The 16,667-nt window shown below is 47.2% G+C and overlaps 2 protein-coding genes across 2 annotated transcripts in view; both read right to left on the bottom strand.

Annotated features, from left to right (window-relative positions):
• Window positions 1–1,154: 1,154 nt before the first annotated feature.
• Window positions 1,155–10,469, bottom strand: MFSD3 (major facilitator superfamily domain containing 3). Its single transcript, XM_081204886.1, has 6 exons — window positions 10,360–10,469; window positions 5,747–6,446; window positions 4,684–4,831; window positions 4,003–4,109; window positions 2,728–2,837; window positions 1,155–1,700 (listed from the first exon to the last, which is right to left on the bottom strand). The coding sequence occupies exons 2-6, from the start codon at window positions 6,423–6,425 to the stop codon at window positions 1,536–1,538; spliced, it is 1,209 nt and encodes a 402-aa protein (XP_081061012.1). The 5' UTR covers window positions 6,426–6,446; window positions 10,360–10,469; the 3' UTR covers window positions 1,155–1,535.
• A 2,089-nt stretch (window positions 10,470–12,558) lies between these two features.
• RECQL4 (RecQ like helicase 4) overlaps window positions 12,559–16,667 on the bottom strand; it is a 45,110-nt gene continuing 41,001 nt past the window's right edge. The window contains exons 23-25 of the mRNA XM_081204347.1: window positions 15,515–15,677; window positions 14,712–14,820; window positions 12,559–13,582 (exon numbers count right to left, since the gene is read on the bottom strand). Coding sequence (XP_081060473.1) covers window positions 13,461–13,582; window positions 14,712–14,820; window positions 15,515–15,677 — 394 coding nt within the window. The 3' untranslated portion in view covers window positions 12,559–13,460. The remainder of the gene's footprint in view (window positions 13,583–14,711; window positions 14,821–15,514; window positions 15,678–16,667) is intronic.

The raw sequence follows: 16,667 nt of genomic DNA, 5'->3' as shown, positions 1-16,667 counted from the left end.
GGGGAGAGATGCTGTGCCACTCAGAGGTCCAGATTCTGGGTCTCCCGTTGAGGCATCTGGATGCTGGACTGGGTAGGATTTTGGGCTGATCCCGATCTCATGATGTCCCTTGGCATTCTCCAGGACTCACTGGGGCTCGCTGCTCCAGGACCCAAGCAGAGCTGGGTTCAAGAAGCCATCTGGATGATGGACTCAAGGGCATCCTGATCAAATTTGCAGATGACACCAAACTGGGAGGGGTGGCTAACACCCCAGAGGACAGGCTCACACTTCAAAACGACCTTGACAGATTAGAGAACTGGGCCAAAACAAACAAGATGAATTTTAACAGGGAGAAATGTAAAGTATTGCACTTGGGCAAAAAAAATGAGAGGCACAAATACAAGATGAGTGACACCTGGCTTGAGAGCAGTACATGTGAAAAGGATCTAGGAGTCTTGGTTGACCACAAACTTGACATGAGCCAACAGTGTGACGCGGCAGCTAAAAAAGCCAATGCAATTCTGGGCTGCATCAATAGGAGTATAGCATCTAGATCAAGGGAAGTAATAGTGCCACTGTATTCTGCTCTGGTCAGACCTCACCTGGAGTACTGTGTCCAGTTCTGGGCACCACAATTCAAGAAGGACACTGACAAACTGGAACGTGTCCAGAGGAGGGCAACCAAAATGGTCAAAGGCCTGGAAACGATGCCTTATGAGGAACGGCTAAGGGAGCTGGGCATGTTTAGCCTGGAGAAGAGGAGGTTAAGGGGTGATATGATAGCCATGTTCAAATATAGAAAAGGATGTCACATAGAGGAGGGAGAAAGGTTGTTTTCTGCTGCTCCAGAGAAGCGGACACGGAGCAATGGATCCAAACTACAAGAAAGAAGATTCCACCTAAACATTAGGAAGAACGTCCTGACAGTAAGAGCTGTTCAACAGTGGAATTTGCTGCCAAGGAGTGTGGTGGAGTCTCCTACTTTGGAGGTCTTTAAGCAGAGGCTTGACAACCATATGTCAGGAGTGCTCTGATGGTGTTTCCTGCTTGGCAGGGGGTTGGACTCGATGGCCCTTGTGGTCTCTTCCAACTCTATGATTCTATGATTCTATGATCTTACCTTGCAGCCCAACCTGATGAGCATTTCCTCAGAAGTAAATCCAACTGTGTGCTTTTATTTTAAAAAAGTTTATTTATTTGCTCTCACACCCTGCCACAGACAGCGATCCTGCCCTCCTTTACTTCTCAGTCACTGGCAATAAACACTGAGGCATTAACTGACCTCGGAATTCAGTCTAAACACACTTCTTGTGTGTTTAGCCTGAACGGAGAACCGTGGACTTTCCCTGAAGGAGAGAAGGAGAGTTCCTGAGAAAATTACTTTGAGGGAGGCCCTTGCCAGCTCTTCCCCCTCACAAAAGGCTGTGAGATCCCTGAGGAATTGTGGCTTACGGGGCTGCGGAGACCTGGAAATTCCCCTTGGCCACCTCTGGTCCACAGTGACCCTGCTTCCTGTCAGCTTCTCCTCTTCCTCCTCCTGGTGGCAGCAGCCATCACCTTCTGGAAGACAGTATGTAGGCAGCAGAGGTGCTGGAGAGGGCGAGGAAAACGCTAAAAGCCCCGACAAAGCCCAGCCAGTCCACCACGATGCCTGCCAGGCTGCTGAACACCAGTTTGCCCAGCACTTCCAGCGTGGCCAGCAGGGAGTAGTGAGTGGCCTGCAGAGGAAAGAGAGGCATCGTAAGGAGAGGAGGGGATCCAGCCCACAGCCCAGAGGCAGCACACAGAATTGTTCCCCTCCCCATTTATATTTGTAAAGGTAAAGGGACCCCTGACCTTTAGGTCCAGTCGTGGCTGACTCTGGGGTTGTGGCGCTCATCTCGCTTTAGTGGCCGAGGGAGCCGGCGTACAGCTTCCAGGTTATGTGGCCAGCATGACTGAGCCACTTCCGGTGAACCAGAGCAGCGCACGGAAATGCCGTTTACCTTCCCACCGGAGCGGTACTTATTTATCTACTTGCACTTTTGATGTGCTTTCGAACTGCTAGGTTGGCAGGAGCAGGGACCGAGCAACGGGAGCACACCCCATCGCGAGGATTTGAACCACCGACCTTCTGGTTCTAGACTCAGTGGTTTAACCCACAGCGTCACCCGCATCCCATTTATATTTGAAGAGAGCCTAAAGCAGGCATAGGCAAACTCGGCCATCCAGATGTTTTTGGCCTACAACTCCCATGATCCCTAGCTAACAGGACCAGTGGTCAGGGATGGTGGGAATTGTAGTCTCAAAACATCTGGAGGGCCGGGTTTGCTTTTGCATGGCCTAAAGGCTCATTTCCACACACCCTTCTTGAAGGCATAGCGAGGGAGGAGCAAATGTTATTTGTTTATTCATTTGTTCCCCACCCTTCACCCTAAGGTCCCAGGGCAGGTTACAGCATTAAAACACAACGTTAAAGAAAAAAAAATATCTTATTTATCCTGGCTCTGGATAAATATAGTTTGAATATTCCACACACTCCCCTCCACCTCATTTTTCTGGGGGGAAACGGCTTGGGGGGGGGAAAGGGAAAAAAGCCGGGTCCCCCCCCCATTTTCCCAGGGTTTTTTTCCAGGCCTTCCCATCTCTAGTTAAGATGTTACTAGTTTATATTAAGTGAACTGGCTTTTTAAAGAACCAAAGCAAACCAACACATGTTCTTTGGGCAGCGGAGTGGGGAGCCGAACGTAGAGGCAAGAGTTGTACCTGTATGTTCTCCTGGGCCTTTTGTGCACATTGCATCATTATGCTGAACGTTAAGGTGGTGACAAGGCCAGCGATGAAGTGCTGTAGGAAGATGCTCAGCACAGCTGCCACTGGACACACAGAGAGAAAGAGTGGGAGGGAGGGAGAGATCTGTTAGTCTAGAAGCAGCAAACAGGGGAAAGGGTCTGGTTGGCTTCCAAAAACCCAAAGGAGGTGTGGGTTAAGGATTCAAGAGCTACAGTCTCTTTACCTGTTGCTGGGCCTGAACTCTTGAGGAACTCAGGAGTTCCCATTGCTTAGCAAAATTTTGGCCTTCCTGGTTGCAAGTGTGCATGTGCAAATTTGCAGGCAAGGTCTGCAAATGACTCCATATATATATGTGTGTGTGTGTGTAAATATATATATATATAAATATATATAAATTTTTATTTATACCCCGCCCTTCCCGGTTTAAAACACTTAATTGTAAAAGCAGCATAAAATACAGTATAAAAACATGAATAACAATAAAATTCAAAGTTCAGAAATCAATTTAGGGGAAATCCATTTAATAAGCATTAGATAATCCCCAGGGCTATCTGGCCGAATTAGTCCTACTTGGGCCAGCGAGGAGGCCAGGGGAGAATTAGCTGTGGGGTCTCAGGGCGGGTAATCTTCATAAAAGAGGAGGGGGAGGGAAGAGAAGGGAAATAAAAGATCAGGCTGAATTCAAATTAAAGGCCAGGCAGAATAACTCTGTCTTACAGGCCTGACAGAAGGAGGTTAAATCCTGCAGGGCCCTGGTCTCATGGGACAGAGCATCCCACCAGGTCGGAGCCATCGCTGAAAAGGCCCTGGCCCTGGTGGAGGACAGTCTGGGTTCCTTAGGGCCCGGGACCTCTAAACTATGGTTATTCGTGGACCTTAAGGTCCTCTGCGGGGCAGACCAGGAGAGGCGGTCCCATAAGTCCTTAGCAGAGGGAAGCTTTTGAGCTGTAACCCGTTCTGTGTGGCCTTCAGCCACAATCCAATAATGCACCATTTCTTATCCTCATGCACTAGGAATATTTGTGTGGAAGGATGGGGAGAGAGGCTGCATCTAAGAGCGTTCCCTCTGCGCTGCCAGTATAAAAGGTCGTCCTCATTGAAGTCCCTCAAATTCTGCAAACACTCAGATTCAGGTTGGGGAGAATAAACCACAGTAAACACATTTGTGACTTTAGGACTCTTGGATGAGATCTGAACCGAGACTGAAGCAGAAGAAGCAGCTGCTCTGTTGGGCTGCTTTCAGCTCACCTTCAAAGACTGGTTTTTTGTCCTCATAGGCAACCAGCAGGAGTGTTTGGAAGACCAGGCTGAACAAGCGGAATATCATCAAGGTCTTCAGCATAGAAAGGGGGTTCCTGGGGAGAACAAGCCACAAAGGAAAGTCATCAGGGATGGCAGAAGCACTCAGGGACAGCACCAGAAGAGGTTCATTGCAGGGCGGCAAGGGCAGAGACTGACGTGAAAAGGCTATGAATCAAATCAGGCTGCCCTGGAGAAAAGATCCAGCCTTCAGCCTTCTGGAGTAGATGTTGCAAGCAGGGCCAAAGATGTGCTGTGGAAATGTTAGCTATTTCTAACTGAGTGCAGGGGAAGTCAAAGGATAATAGGTGGCAGGTGGGCGTGTTTTCAAAAGCATTTGCAAATGGGCATTCAACCCTCCAAGGATCCATAGTTTTTTTTGTTTTTTGTAAAATGCTTCTGGTCCTTGAGGCGGCAAAAGATACGGATTCCTGAGAGCAAATCAGGCATTCCCGATTCCCTTTTCTCCCCGCTTCTCAGTGTACGGCAGCCTTATAATTCTGCATAAATGGGACAAAGCACGGCAGGAAGAAAGTGCCTGCTGGAAGTGAAAAACTGGGCAGAGTAAGATGAAAAACCACATGGAGAATCCATAGCATGAAACCCCATTTGAAGGCTGATGGTGCTTACCCCTGTTTTGACATCAGATAGCCTCCAAGTGAGGAGCCTATAATGGAGAAGATCATGGCCACAATCCCATTCCAGAAGCCAAGCTCCTGTGGGGAAAAGGAATGGTCCAGTAGGAAGAGGGGAAACATGGATATAGCCCCTTGTTCACCTGCAAGGAGAATCAAGGATCAGTTTCCAGCAAAGCCTGCCCTGGGTTGGGGAACCTCAGCTGCTGCAAATAATAGGAATAGGAATTACAGTTACTATTACAGGCAGCAACCACTTTGCGCAGGGACTCTATTCCTGGCCCCTGTGTGTGTCGGTGGGGCGAGCATAAGCCTGCCCACCTCGTTATGCCCCACCCTGTTCTGCCCCTATTCTGCCCTCTGCCAGGTCCAAAACAACCCATGTATTGGTGTTCACACGTCAATCGGACGCATGCAAAATGGTTGCTGCCTGTATGGGTGAGTATAGCCTTTCAGATAGCTTGGGCTAGAACCATATAGTAATAATTATAATAGTTTATTATTTGTACCCTGCCCATCTGGCTGCGTTTCCCCAGCCACTCTGGGCGGCTTCCAACAAACATCAAAAATACACTAAGATAGGGCAGAGCTTTCCAAACTTTTCATGCTGCTGACACACTTTTTAGACATGCATCATTTTGCGACACAGTAATTCAGTTTTACTAGCAAACCGGAGGTTAAACCGGAGGTCGCAACATGTTAGCATGTCGGCTGCAGTGTGTAGGTGTGTCGTGCGAATGCTTCCCATGCTCCTCCTGGGGTTGCAGTCCGAAACATCTGGAAGTCACTAGGCTGGAGAAACCGGAAGAGCTAAGAAGCTGAAGGTGCTTAAGAGGAGGTGCATTCAAAACTATAGTGTCCTCACCCTCAACTCTCACACCTGAAACGGCATCAACTTGGAAGGTCTACATCATGTAACTTTGCTGAGCTGCACACAATATCCCCATGTTTACTCTCTCCCCATTAGCCTGGACCCCTTTCCCAAAGACATGTCCTAACAGATCAACCATTTGGCTCACCAGCGTAATCTGCAGCTGCTAGTCTTTAGAAGGACTTACCCAACTTATAGAGGAGCACCAAACCAACAGTCCAAAGAGTGTCCGGCACCTTGAGAAGCTCTTGGAGCATGAGGCAGGGGTTTAAGGTTCTGAACCTGACCCAATCGTATTGAGGATTGAACCTCACTTTCAGTTTTAGGTTAGCATTCCAGGTGACTCCAATGGCCACAACATAAAGAAGGGCCAGGCCCACAAAGAGGGTCTGCCAGCCCAGGTGATGGAGGACAGTGAGCAGGCCCCCTCCTGCCAAGACGGAGCCCAGCTTGTAGGCCACGACCTGGATGGTGTTGCCGTACCCAATCTCACGTTGCGTCAGCAGCTGGATGGCAATCGCGTCCACTGCAATGTCTTGGATGGAGGCGCAGAAGTTCATGAGCAGGAGGACGATGGCCACCGGGAAGAAGTTTGCCTCAGGGGCCATGAGGGAGCAGGCCAGGCAGGCCAGCACGAAGCCATACAGGGTGAGCAGCAGCCACGTCCTCTTGGTGAAGTAATGGTCCACCAGGGGTGCCCAGAGCATCTTGAGAATCCAGGGCAAATAAAGCACCTTAGACAGGCTGATCTTGGTAAAGGAGAGGCCCAGCGTGCGGAAGTAGATAGGCAGCAGCCCAGACTGGAGCCCATACGGGATGCCTTGGACAAAATACAGCATTGCAAGGACAGCATACTTGGCGTTCATCCTTCAGGAACTGCCATCCACCTGCAGGGAGAACAAGCAAAGATGGGCAGAGCTCAACAGGCTGAGAAAGGAGGGATCTGTACCTTCACGTGCATCCAGGAGAAGTGTAGGTACAGCGGTGCCTCGCAAGACAAAATTAATCCGTTCCGCGAGTCTCTTCGTCTAGCGGTTTTTTCGTCTTGCGAAGCAACCCTATTAGCGGCTTAGCGCTATTAGCGGTTTAGCGGCTATTAAAGGCTTAGCGGCTATTAAAGGATTAGCGGATTAGCGGCTAAAAGGCTATTAGCGGCTTAGAAAAGGGGGGGGAAGCGGGGGGAAATCGGAACACTTGCAAGACGTTTTCGTCTTGCAAAGCAAGCCCATAGGGAAAATCGTCTTGCGAAGCAGCTCAAAAACGGAAAACCCTTTCGTCTAGCGGGTTTTCCATCTTGCGAGGCATTCGTCTTGCGGGGCACCACTGTATTCAAGGACCAGAGGGAAAGGGAGTCTGCCCATTGGTAGTTGTGGAAAGAACTCAGAGGCTAGACATGTTATACACAAATAATGAAAATGAGACGGCATGGATTTAGCTTTCTCTGCCCAGCATAATATTTTGCAACTTGTGGGCGCTGTTAGAGAGACACAATGATTTTCCAGGTAGATACCTGGTCAACCTAATATTCTAGAAAGCAGAACAGGGGAGAGTCTGGGTACGGTGGCATGGCTTCACAGAATGGAATTGCCCCGGTAGATGAAAGACAGGACTTGAAAACGTTTATTGTTTTTATTTTAAAATACCTGAAAGTTGCCTTTGGCCAGTAACCTCCAGGTTGCTAATGAAACTTACTGAAACATAATAATGTCACAACAACTTTATACAAATATTTGAGAAAACCCGTAAGATATCTTCTTGCATCTTAGCTTTTTGATTGGCTGCAGAAGCCAACACCCTACCCCACCCTGCTCTCCTGTCATTGGTGGAAAATAAATTACAAAGGGTAATTCAGTCTTATTATTATTGTTTTACTTCTGATATAATTGATTTCATACCCTTTAACATGGTACAGCTGAAAATTGAGATAACACTGCATTTTAATATTGCTTGTTACGCACTTAAAGTCTTTACTACAATCAACTGGTATATAAATTTTGTTAAATGAATAAAATAAGATTTGAGGTCTTTATTTTACATATTCTTGTTTAGCTTTAAAATGACAAAATATGGTACTGGAATCATTTTATTTTACCATGGGCTGTAAGCAGGAAGGACATAATAGACCTGATGGTTTTCACGTTGCTAGTAGTTAACCAACGTAACCAATCTTCAATAAAAGCCATTAATCATCGCCTGCCTACCTTCTCTGTTGGACACAACAATGTATTCAAAACACCCACTTTTCCATTGAGTTTTTACATGTGCTCGGTCCTTAATGTATTTAATTTTATCAGCAGTTAGCATTTAATCCTTAAAGGTAAAGGTACCCCTGCCCGTAAGGGCCAGTCGTGTCCGACTCTAGGGTTGTGCGCCCATCTCACTTAAGAGGCCGGGGGCCAGCGCTGTCCGGAGACACTTCTGGGTCACGTGGCCAGCGTGACGAAGCTGCTCTGGCGAGCCAGCACCAGCACAGCACACGGAAACGCCGTTTACCTTCCCGCTATAAAGCGGTACCTATTTATCTACTTGCACTTAAGGGCGCTTTTGAACTGCTAGGTGGGCAGGAGCTGGGACCGAAAGACAGGAGCTCACCCCGCCGCGGGGATTCGAACCGCTGACCATACGATCGGCAAGTCCTAGGCACTGAGGTTTTACCCACAGCGCCACCCACGTCCCTATTTAATCCTTAGAGTACGCTAATAGAATCTGATCAGAGTTTTACAACAGGATGGAGGTATATAAATTCATGCATGATATGGAGAAAATGGGTAGTGTTTTTCTCCCTTTCTCAAAATACTAGAAATTGTGGACCTCCAATAAAATTTAATGCTGAAAGATTCGGGACAGACAAAAGAAAGCATTTATTCATACAGCGCACAGCTAAACTAAGGGAATTTGTTCCCACAAAAGATAGCGATGACCACCAACTTGGATGGCTATAAAAGAGAATTAGACAAATTCATGGAGAAAACAGCTACCAGCGGCAGCTAGCCACAAGGGCTATGCTCTGCTTCTGCTGTTAAAGGCTGTGTGCCTCTGAATAACAGCTGCTGGAAACCTCAGGAGCAGAGCATGCTCTTGAACTCAGGTCTTGCTTGCAGGCTTCCCATATTGGGCGCCTGGTTGCCCACTGTGAGAACAGGATACTGGAGACATTAGATCTTCTTATGTCTGTAACCTAGGAAGCTCCTTTCTAGCAGATCAGAATATTTGTTCGACCAGCCCAGTGGAACCGGCACTGTTGCAGGTCCCACAAAACACCCATTCCACATTTGTAAGAACTTGGTCTTTTAGCGTGGTGGCACCTACACTTTGGAACTCCCTGCCTATTGACATCAGGCAGGCTCCTTCACTGTACTCTTTTCGGTGCCCGCTTCAAACATTATTGTTTAGACAAGACTACCTAGATGTTTAGAAAGTAGATGCAAGTTTTAATTTGTTTTTGGTCTGCTGTCATTTTAGCTCTGTGAAAGTTTAACCTTTTTTGTAAACCACTTTGAGGTTTGACTGTTTTACAATCAAGTGGTGTATAATATATATTTTTTAAATACACACACACACACACACACACACACACACACATAAAGTCCTTTCTAACTGGCAGTGGACGCTTAGGACCCTTTTTTTTAAACTGGGGTTGCCGTATTTAGGAACTGTGCCTGCTAAAAACATTCTTGTTTAAGCAAGCTTACCAAGACACTTAGAAATGCTGGTATGTTTTTTAACCCCCCTCTTTTTTGAGGGGGGCCATCAAGGGTAGCCAGCATTATGCCCCCCAAATGATGTTGGGCTCCCTACTCATAACAGCCCCTGCCATGCTGTAGTCTGTCATCATCTGAAGTGCATCCTGTTGGCTCCCTGTGCTTCGATTCCTTTTAAACATCCTTTCAGTCCATGCGAAAGGACTCCCTTAACTATCTGTCACCATCTTTTCTTTGTGTAGGGGTCCAGTGCCGGTGTACTTATTTATTCATATTTATTTCTTACGTCTCATTTTTAAAAATCTATTATGTGTTCTCATTTTGTATTTTTACGTTGTGAACTGCCCTGTGATCTTTGTGGTATGCAAATTTAATAAACAACAAATATAAATAATTTTGTTATTTTGACTTTTTGTATCTTTTATGCCATCGTCGTGGTTTTGTTATTGTTTTGTTATCTGATTTCTTTCTGCAGGGCCTGTAAGACAGAGTTGTTGCGCCTGGCCTTTGGCTTGGAGCCAATTAGATTCCCTCCCGCTCTTTCTTTTTTCCTTTCTCCTCCTGCGATGAGGCTGCATTTTAATGTTTCAATATTTTAATGTTGCATTTTAATCTTGTTTTTAAGTTGTATTCATTCAACTTGTTTTTATTATCGCTTGTTAGCCTTGGCTGGGGAGGGCGGGGTATAAATAAAAAATATTACTATTATTATTTTAACCTTTTTTTCGTAAACCACTTTGAGGCGTTGTTGTTTTGCCAATCTTGCAGGGTATGAATTCGGAATAACTGCATAAATGCTAACGGAGTTTGGGTTTGGGGGCTCTCCTGCCTGCCAAACGTACACCCCCTACTCCCCAAAACGAAGCTTCCCCAGCCCCCACAGGAACCCCTGTGGCGCCAGCAGGACTCAGCATCACTGGGCTGCCAGCCTCCCTGGCAGCATCAGCAGCATCCCCGAGGCGAGTGGTCCAGCTTCCCCTCCGTTGCCATGGCAACCCCCTCCCTACCGGCCCTTCCGCGCTTCAGCCGCTAGAGGGCGCCGCTGAGCCGCCCCCTTTCCGCCCCCTCCCTCTCCTTCCCCGCCGCTCGCGGGACCCACATAGAAGTCCAGCCGCTCCGCTTCCACGGCCAACAGCGAGAGCGGAAACGCCGCCGCCTCCCTCAGAGAAACGGAACCAGGCCCAGACCATGAGCGCAGGTACACTTCCGCTTTCGGACCGGAAACGGCGCTCCGTCGGTGAGGCTTCGCGGCCCTTCTAGGCGGCGCCTCTCGGTTGACTTCGCTCGGCAGGCGCCGCGACGCTATTTCACCCTAAAGGGCACAGTCTCACTGCAAAGGCCGAGACTTCCGGTTGTCTATCGAAAGCGGGCTTGGGCAGAAGCGTAGAGTGGCGCCGCTCTATCCTTTTTACCTCTCTAGAGGTGCAGGATTCAACCTCCAAAGGCGCACCCTTCCGTTGTCTCTCGAGACAGACGGATGCCAACAACGGCGCAGGCTCACTTTGCTTTGAAGAGGCAGAGTTCGACCGAGTACCGGTAGTGTTCATAAGGACTTCATTGAAACTGTGTCCCATTTGGGTCAGGGGACCATAGAGGTAGAAAACAGCAAGAGGTCATCATCTCGTTTCAGTACTTGACAAGCCACGTCCAGCGCTGCCAATAAAGGACACTATAGAGCAGCCAATTGCAAACATGTGCTGGATTATGGAGAAAGCTAGAGAGTTCCAGAAAGACATCTACTTCTGCTTCATTGACTATGCAAAAGCCTTTGACTGTGTCGACCACAGCAAACTATGGCAAGTTCTTAAAGAAATGGGAGTGCCTGATCACCTCATCTGTCTCCTGAGAAATCTCTATGTGGGACAAGAAGCTACAGTTAGAACTGGATATGGAACAACTGATTGGTTCAACATTGGGAAAGGAGTACGACAAGGCTGTACATTGTCTCCCTGGTTATTTAACTTATATGCAGAATTCATCATGCGAAAGGCTGGGCTGGATGAATCCCAAGCCAGAAGATTGCTGTAAGAAATATCAACAACCTCAGATATGCAGATGACACAACCTTGATGGCAGAAAGTGAGGAGGAATTAAAGAACCTTTTACAGTGGTACCCCGCAAGACGAACGCCTCGCAAGACGGAAAACCCGCTAAACGAAAGGGTTTTCCGTTTTGGAGGCGCTTCGCAAAACGAATTTCCCTATGGGCTTCCTTCGCAAGACGAAAGCCCATAGGGAAATCTCCGGGACAGCGGGGAAGCGCAGCGCTTCTTCCCCACTGTCCTCGGACCTCCTCCGAAGGCTGGCGGTGGGGCGGAAAGCCCTTCTCCCCGCGCCAGCCTTCGGAAGGCTCCTCCGAAGGCTGGCGGTGGGGCGGAAAGCCCTTCTCCCCGCGCCAGCCTTCGGAAGGCTGCTCCGAAGGCTGGCGGTGGGGAGAAAAGCCCTTCTCCCCACGCCAGCCTTCGGATGGCTGTCCTGAAGACTTGCGGTGGGAGGAGGGTTTTCCTTCCCACCGCCAACATTCAGAATGCTGTTCTGAATGTTGGCGGTGGGGAGGAAAAACCCTCCTCCCACCGCAAGCCCCGGGAACAGAGGAGAAGCGCTGCGCCCCTTCCCCTCTGTTCCCGTACCTGTCCTGAAGGCTTGCGGTGGGGAGAAAAGCCCTTCTCCGCACCGCCAGCCTGGCAAGCGGTTTCCATAGGAACGCATTAATTGATTTTCAATGCATTCCTATGGGAAACCGTGCTTCGCAAGACGAAAAACTCGCAAGAAGAAAAAACTTGCGGAACGAATTAATTTCGTCTTGCGAGGCACCACTGTATTGAGGGTGAAAGAGGAGAGCGCAAAATATGGTCTGAAGCTCAACATCAAAAAGACTAAGATCATGGCCACTGGTCCCATCACCTCCTGGCAAACAGAAGGGGAAGAAATGGAGGCAGTGAGAGATTTTACTTTCTTGGGCTCCATGATCACTGCAGATGGTGACAGCAGTCACGAAATTAAAAGACGCCTGCTTCTTGGGAGAAAAGCAGTGACAAACCTAGACAGCATCTTAAAAAGCAGAGACATCACCTTGCCAACAAAGGTCCATATAGTTAAAGCCATGGTTTTCCCAGTAGTGATGTATAGAAGTGAGAGCTGGACCATAAAGAAGGTTGATCACCGAAGAATTGATGCTTTTGAATTCTGGTGATGGAGGAGACTCTTGAGAGTCCCATGGACTGCAAGGAGATCAAACCTACTACTATTAAATTCCTCACCTGTTTAGTTCCTGCTCAAACAGATGGGAAGGCTGCATATAAACTTCTTTGTATATTTATTAAGGCAAATGTACAAAAAGGATGTGGGGGAATTGAGAGAAAAATCAGTGCTAAATTAAGACTGTCCGTTCACCATCTATTTTATAACAATGCAAGCATTCCTCACTTATTTAAAAATATGTTAAAGGCCCCTGCATACAATGAAATAGGTTTATTGCAGGTGAAGAGGTGGGCGGCAGCCAAACATTTAAAGCATTATATTTCTAAATGCCATATAAAAGCAAATCCTCACACTTCTTTTATGGAAGAGGATCTGCCCATTAGATTATGCTTGCTGGCGCCAGTCCCTCCTGTATGTCTCCCAGTTGTATGTGCATGTTCTACCCTTAATCATGGGTCCTCCTTTTATACATATTTTATTATCATTATTTATTAAATCAACCTCCCTCCCTCCAATGCTGGCACCCTGGAGGAAGGAGGGAAGGCATCCATTAACACACTTCGAGATTTGCAAAGTATGTAGAAGTCCAGATAATAAATAAAAATAATAAAAATTCCTAGAGGTTAGAAGAAGACTTAACACTCTCCCTTACATTAAAAAAATATTTAAAAATCAGGACAATTTTGTAAAAAATCAAAAAATAAAAAGGAAGCTTTACATATAAAAATAGGAAAGGCTTGGAGATGAAAACAAGCCATTTCCCCCAAAACCTTTGCTTATTTCAGGGCAACAGAGAGGTCCATTCAGGTGCCCAGCTTTCCATCTGCCTTGCAGAGAAGTTCTGCAAAACCGCAAGGGGAGCAGGAGGTGCTGTTTTGGCTCCTGGGATGCTGGCTGGTCAGTTGCATCTTGCAATTAGAGCAACCTGCACACAGGCTTGAGGGAACCGTGGAGCTGTGCTCTGGGGTTTCATCCCTGGAGATGGCAGTGCAGGCTCAATTCAGTTCCAACGGATGATTTCTTCCGTGGCCATGCGTATAATCTTGTTGAAATCAAAATGTATGTACTTCCTCCAGAAACGCCGGTCTCTGCCATAAACTTGGGCTGGGTAGCGTGGGCTTCCTGTCCAAACGGAGAAAACTCAATCAGCCACCAAAAGAATTGCAAGTGCTTGTTCATTTCTCAAAAAAACAGAGCAATGCCAGCCATTAGAGGGCCCAACAGAGCCTCCTGCTAGGCCTACATTGTTGACATAGAGCTAAGGATTATGTGGTAGGAATTTTGAGGTCTTAGATATATGTTCAATATTCATAAGTGTACCAGCCAAGCACGTACATAGATCAGCACAGGAAGACCGACCTGGAACCATTTTTGATTCCCAAACTGACCAAATGTTTTCTCTGGATGGAAAATGGGAAAGCCTCCCCAGTGTCTTTTCCTTCACAAATCCTGTCTTAAAGGTATGTCTGCGTTTGAATAGGGTGAGCATGTGACCTGACTCAGGAACTAAGTATTTATCATTACAAAAGACTGGCCAGGCTCCCCAGGGTATTCAATCAAATAAGCAGGGTATCTAATCAAGTAAACAGGAAGATAAACAACATTCAAATTTATGTTTTAGACCGCCTTTTCTGTGATGTATGTATGATGTTTCTGGGGGTGGTCTTGATCTACAGCGTGGCAATTTCAAAATGTCTATATAAGGCCTTGCACGCCATTGTTCTGGTTTCCTCCTCCTTTCCTGCGTGTGAGGGGAGCACCCTGTTGCAACAGATCAATAAAGATCAAGCTTACTAGCTGCTTTGCCTCTTAATATTCTCTGGTTGGTCTCTGTTATTTTCTCCTACCAATAGGGAACCTACGTAAGGGCTCTATATGGGCTCTTGGATACCCCATAAGGGGAAAAGGGCAGAGATTCTGTTTACAATTACCAGTTTTGTTCACTTTGCAGCAGCCTTTGCCAAAGTAGTAGCCTCCAGGTGTTTTTAAGACTACAACAAACATCAGCCACGTCCAGGGAGTTGTAGCCCAAAACATCTGCAAGGCACCAGGTTGGAAGAGGCTGTTCTACAGCACTGTGGCAAATGTGATGCTCAATTGCCTTTGCCCTTAGGAGATCAGATTGTGATTGGGCAGAAGTGCCCTCTGGAGGTTTTGGTGGATTTCAGCCTATCGCCTGTGCGGTGCCAGGCTCTGTGCTGATGCAAGAAGCAGAGCAGACCACGGAATGGCTGGAGAATTACATCCTCACCTATGCCGTGGAAGATTCTGGCCACAGCCCTGCCAGTGAACTTCTCGTCTTGGCGGAGAGACAGGAAGTTGCGGACGTCAGCTCGTATTTGCTCTTCCCAGTCCCGAAGCTGAAATTGGGAAGCAAAGCATACTGGGAGTTTAGTTACCGATTTGGACATGTTGAGCTGCTTTGTACCAAGTCAAAACACTGGACTCATCTTTGCTCAGCGTTGTGTACTTGAGAGTTGGAAGTGTCTCCAGAAAGGACTCTTTCCCACCTCTGGTTTAAAAGGGAGAAGAGAACTCACTTCTTTGCACAGGTAGAAAAGTGGGCAGGGTAAATCTACTGATTATCTAGCCCAGAACTTCCTTCTGGCAGCAACTCGAGGTCTTTCCAGTCCCTTGCGGCCTGAGCTCTTTTTAAAATGGGAGATTTCTGCCTGCATAGGAGGTAATCTGCCACTGAGTTACGACCCTCTCCTTTGAGTAGCCATCTGCCCATCTGCAGAGCAAGTCCCTAACCACAAATCAGTGGAGAGTACACAGTTAATATGAACAAATCTGCCAGAGGTTCACCTACCCACCCATCGTTATCTCAGGAGATCTTTAGAAAGCCTCCTCAGACCCATAAATAGTATTATGAAACAGATGAGGACCATGAAGTCCCAGGAGCATTGCAGGATTAGAGTACAGGAGACAGTGGCACATTGCCACACACGGTGCCTGACTGTGGCCACAATCTGGAGAAGCCCAAAAGAGATTCCTGTGTCATTCTACGCTTCAGTGCCATTAAGAGGAGGCGAAAAGAGCAGCTTCTCTCACTTTAATGTCTTGGAGATCCTCAGTGTCCTGCTCTTCACTTGGGAGTGCAGGATCCGCTTCATCTGTATCCTTCTCAAAATAATCCAGCAGCAGAGACTTCAGCTGGGCGCTCTTCTCCTCGCCCCCGTGGTCACAGCACGAGGCACAGACGCGGAAAGCCACACTGCTCAAAAAGACAAGGGAGAGAGAATACTTTTCTTTTTGCAAATCTTTCTTAGCTGTAAAGGGAATCTGAAGAAGCGTCTCCACCCCCATCGTTCAGCCCGGACACTGAGGTCCAGCTCCAAGGGCCTTCTGGCGGTTCCCTCCCTGCGAGAAGCCAAGTTACAGGGAACCAGGCAGAGGGCCTTCTTGGTGGTGGCGCCCGCCCTGTGGAACGCCCTCCCACCAGATGTAAAAGAGAAGAACAACTACCAGACTTTTAGAAGACAGCTGAAGGCAGCCCTGTTTAGGGAAGATTTAATGTTTGATGTATTACGGTATTTTAATATTTTTTTGGAAGCTGCCCAGAGTAGCTGGGGAAGCCCAGCCAGATGGGAGGGTATAAATAATAAATTATTATTATTTGTACGAGTTAACACTTTATTATCCCTTTGGAAGGAGGCTTCCCAACTGGTGCCTCCCACCCCTTCTCAGCTTCCAGCCAGTCCATGACAAGCACCTGTTGTGTCCATTAAACGCAAGGTGGTTTAATGAAGAAAAAGAAGGGACATTTTACCATATGTGGTGGGAATGTAAGAAGGTGAAGGGTTTCTGGGAGATGATATATAATGAACTGAAAAAGATGTTGAAATATACATTTGTAAAGAAACCAGAAGCTCTTCTGTTAGGAATAGTAGGAAATGAAATAAATAGAAAGGACTGTAAACTTTTCCAATATGCAGTTACAGCGGCGAGAATATTAATGGCCCAAAGATGGAAACAGAAGGAATTACCGACCCTGGAAGAATGGAGAATGAAAATGATGGACTATGCAGAACTGGACAAATTAACTGGGAAGATTAGATATCAACGAGACCATAAGTTCATCGAGGACTGGGGAAAATTTGTAGAATATCTGAAAAATATATGTGATGAACAAACAACGTTCGTGGGATTTCAAGAAGCTCTGTGAAAGGTTGAGGAGTATTGTAAAAAAGAAAATAAGATTAGG

The sequence above is a fragment of the Podarcis bocagei genome (genome assembly GCF_964188305.1).
Source record: "Podarcis bocagei genome assembly, chromosome: 8".
In the NCBI taxonomy this organism is placed as follows: Eukaryota; Metazoa; Chordata; class Lepidosauria; order Squamata; family Lacertidae; genus Podarcis; species Podarcis bocagei.
The sequence above is the reverse complement of the archived record's forward strand: the minus strand, read 5'-3'. Positions and strand labels throughout refer to the sequence as shown.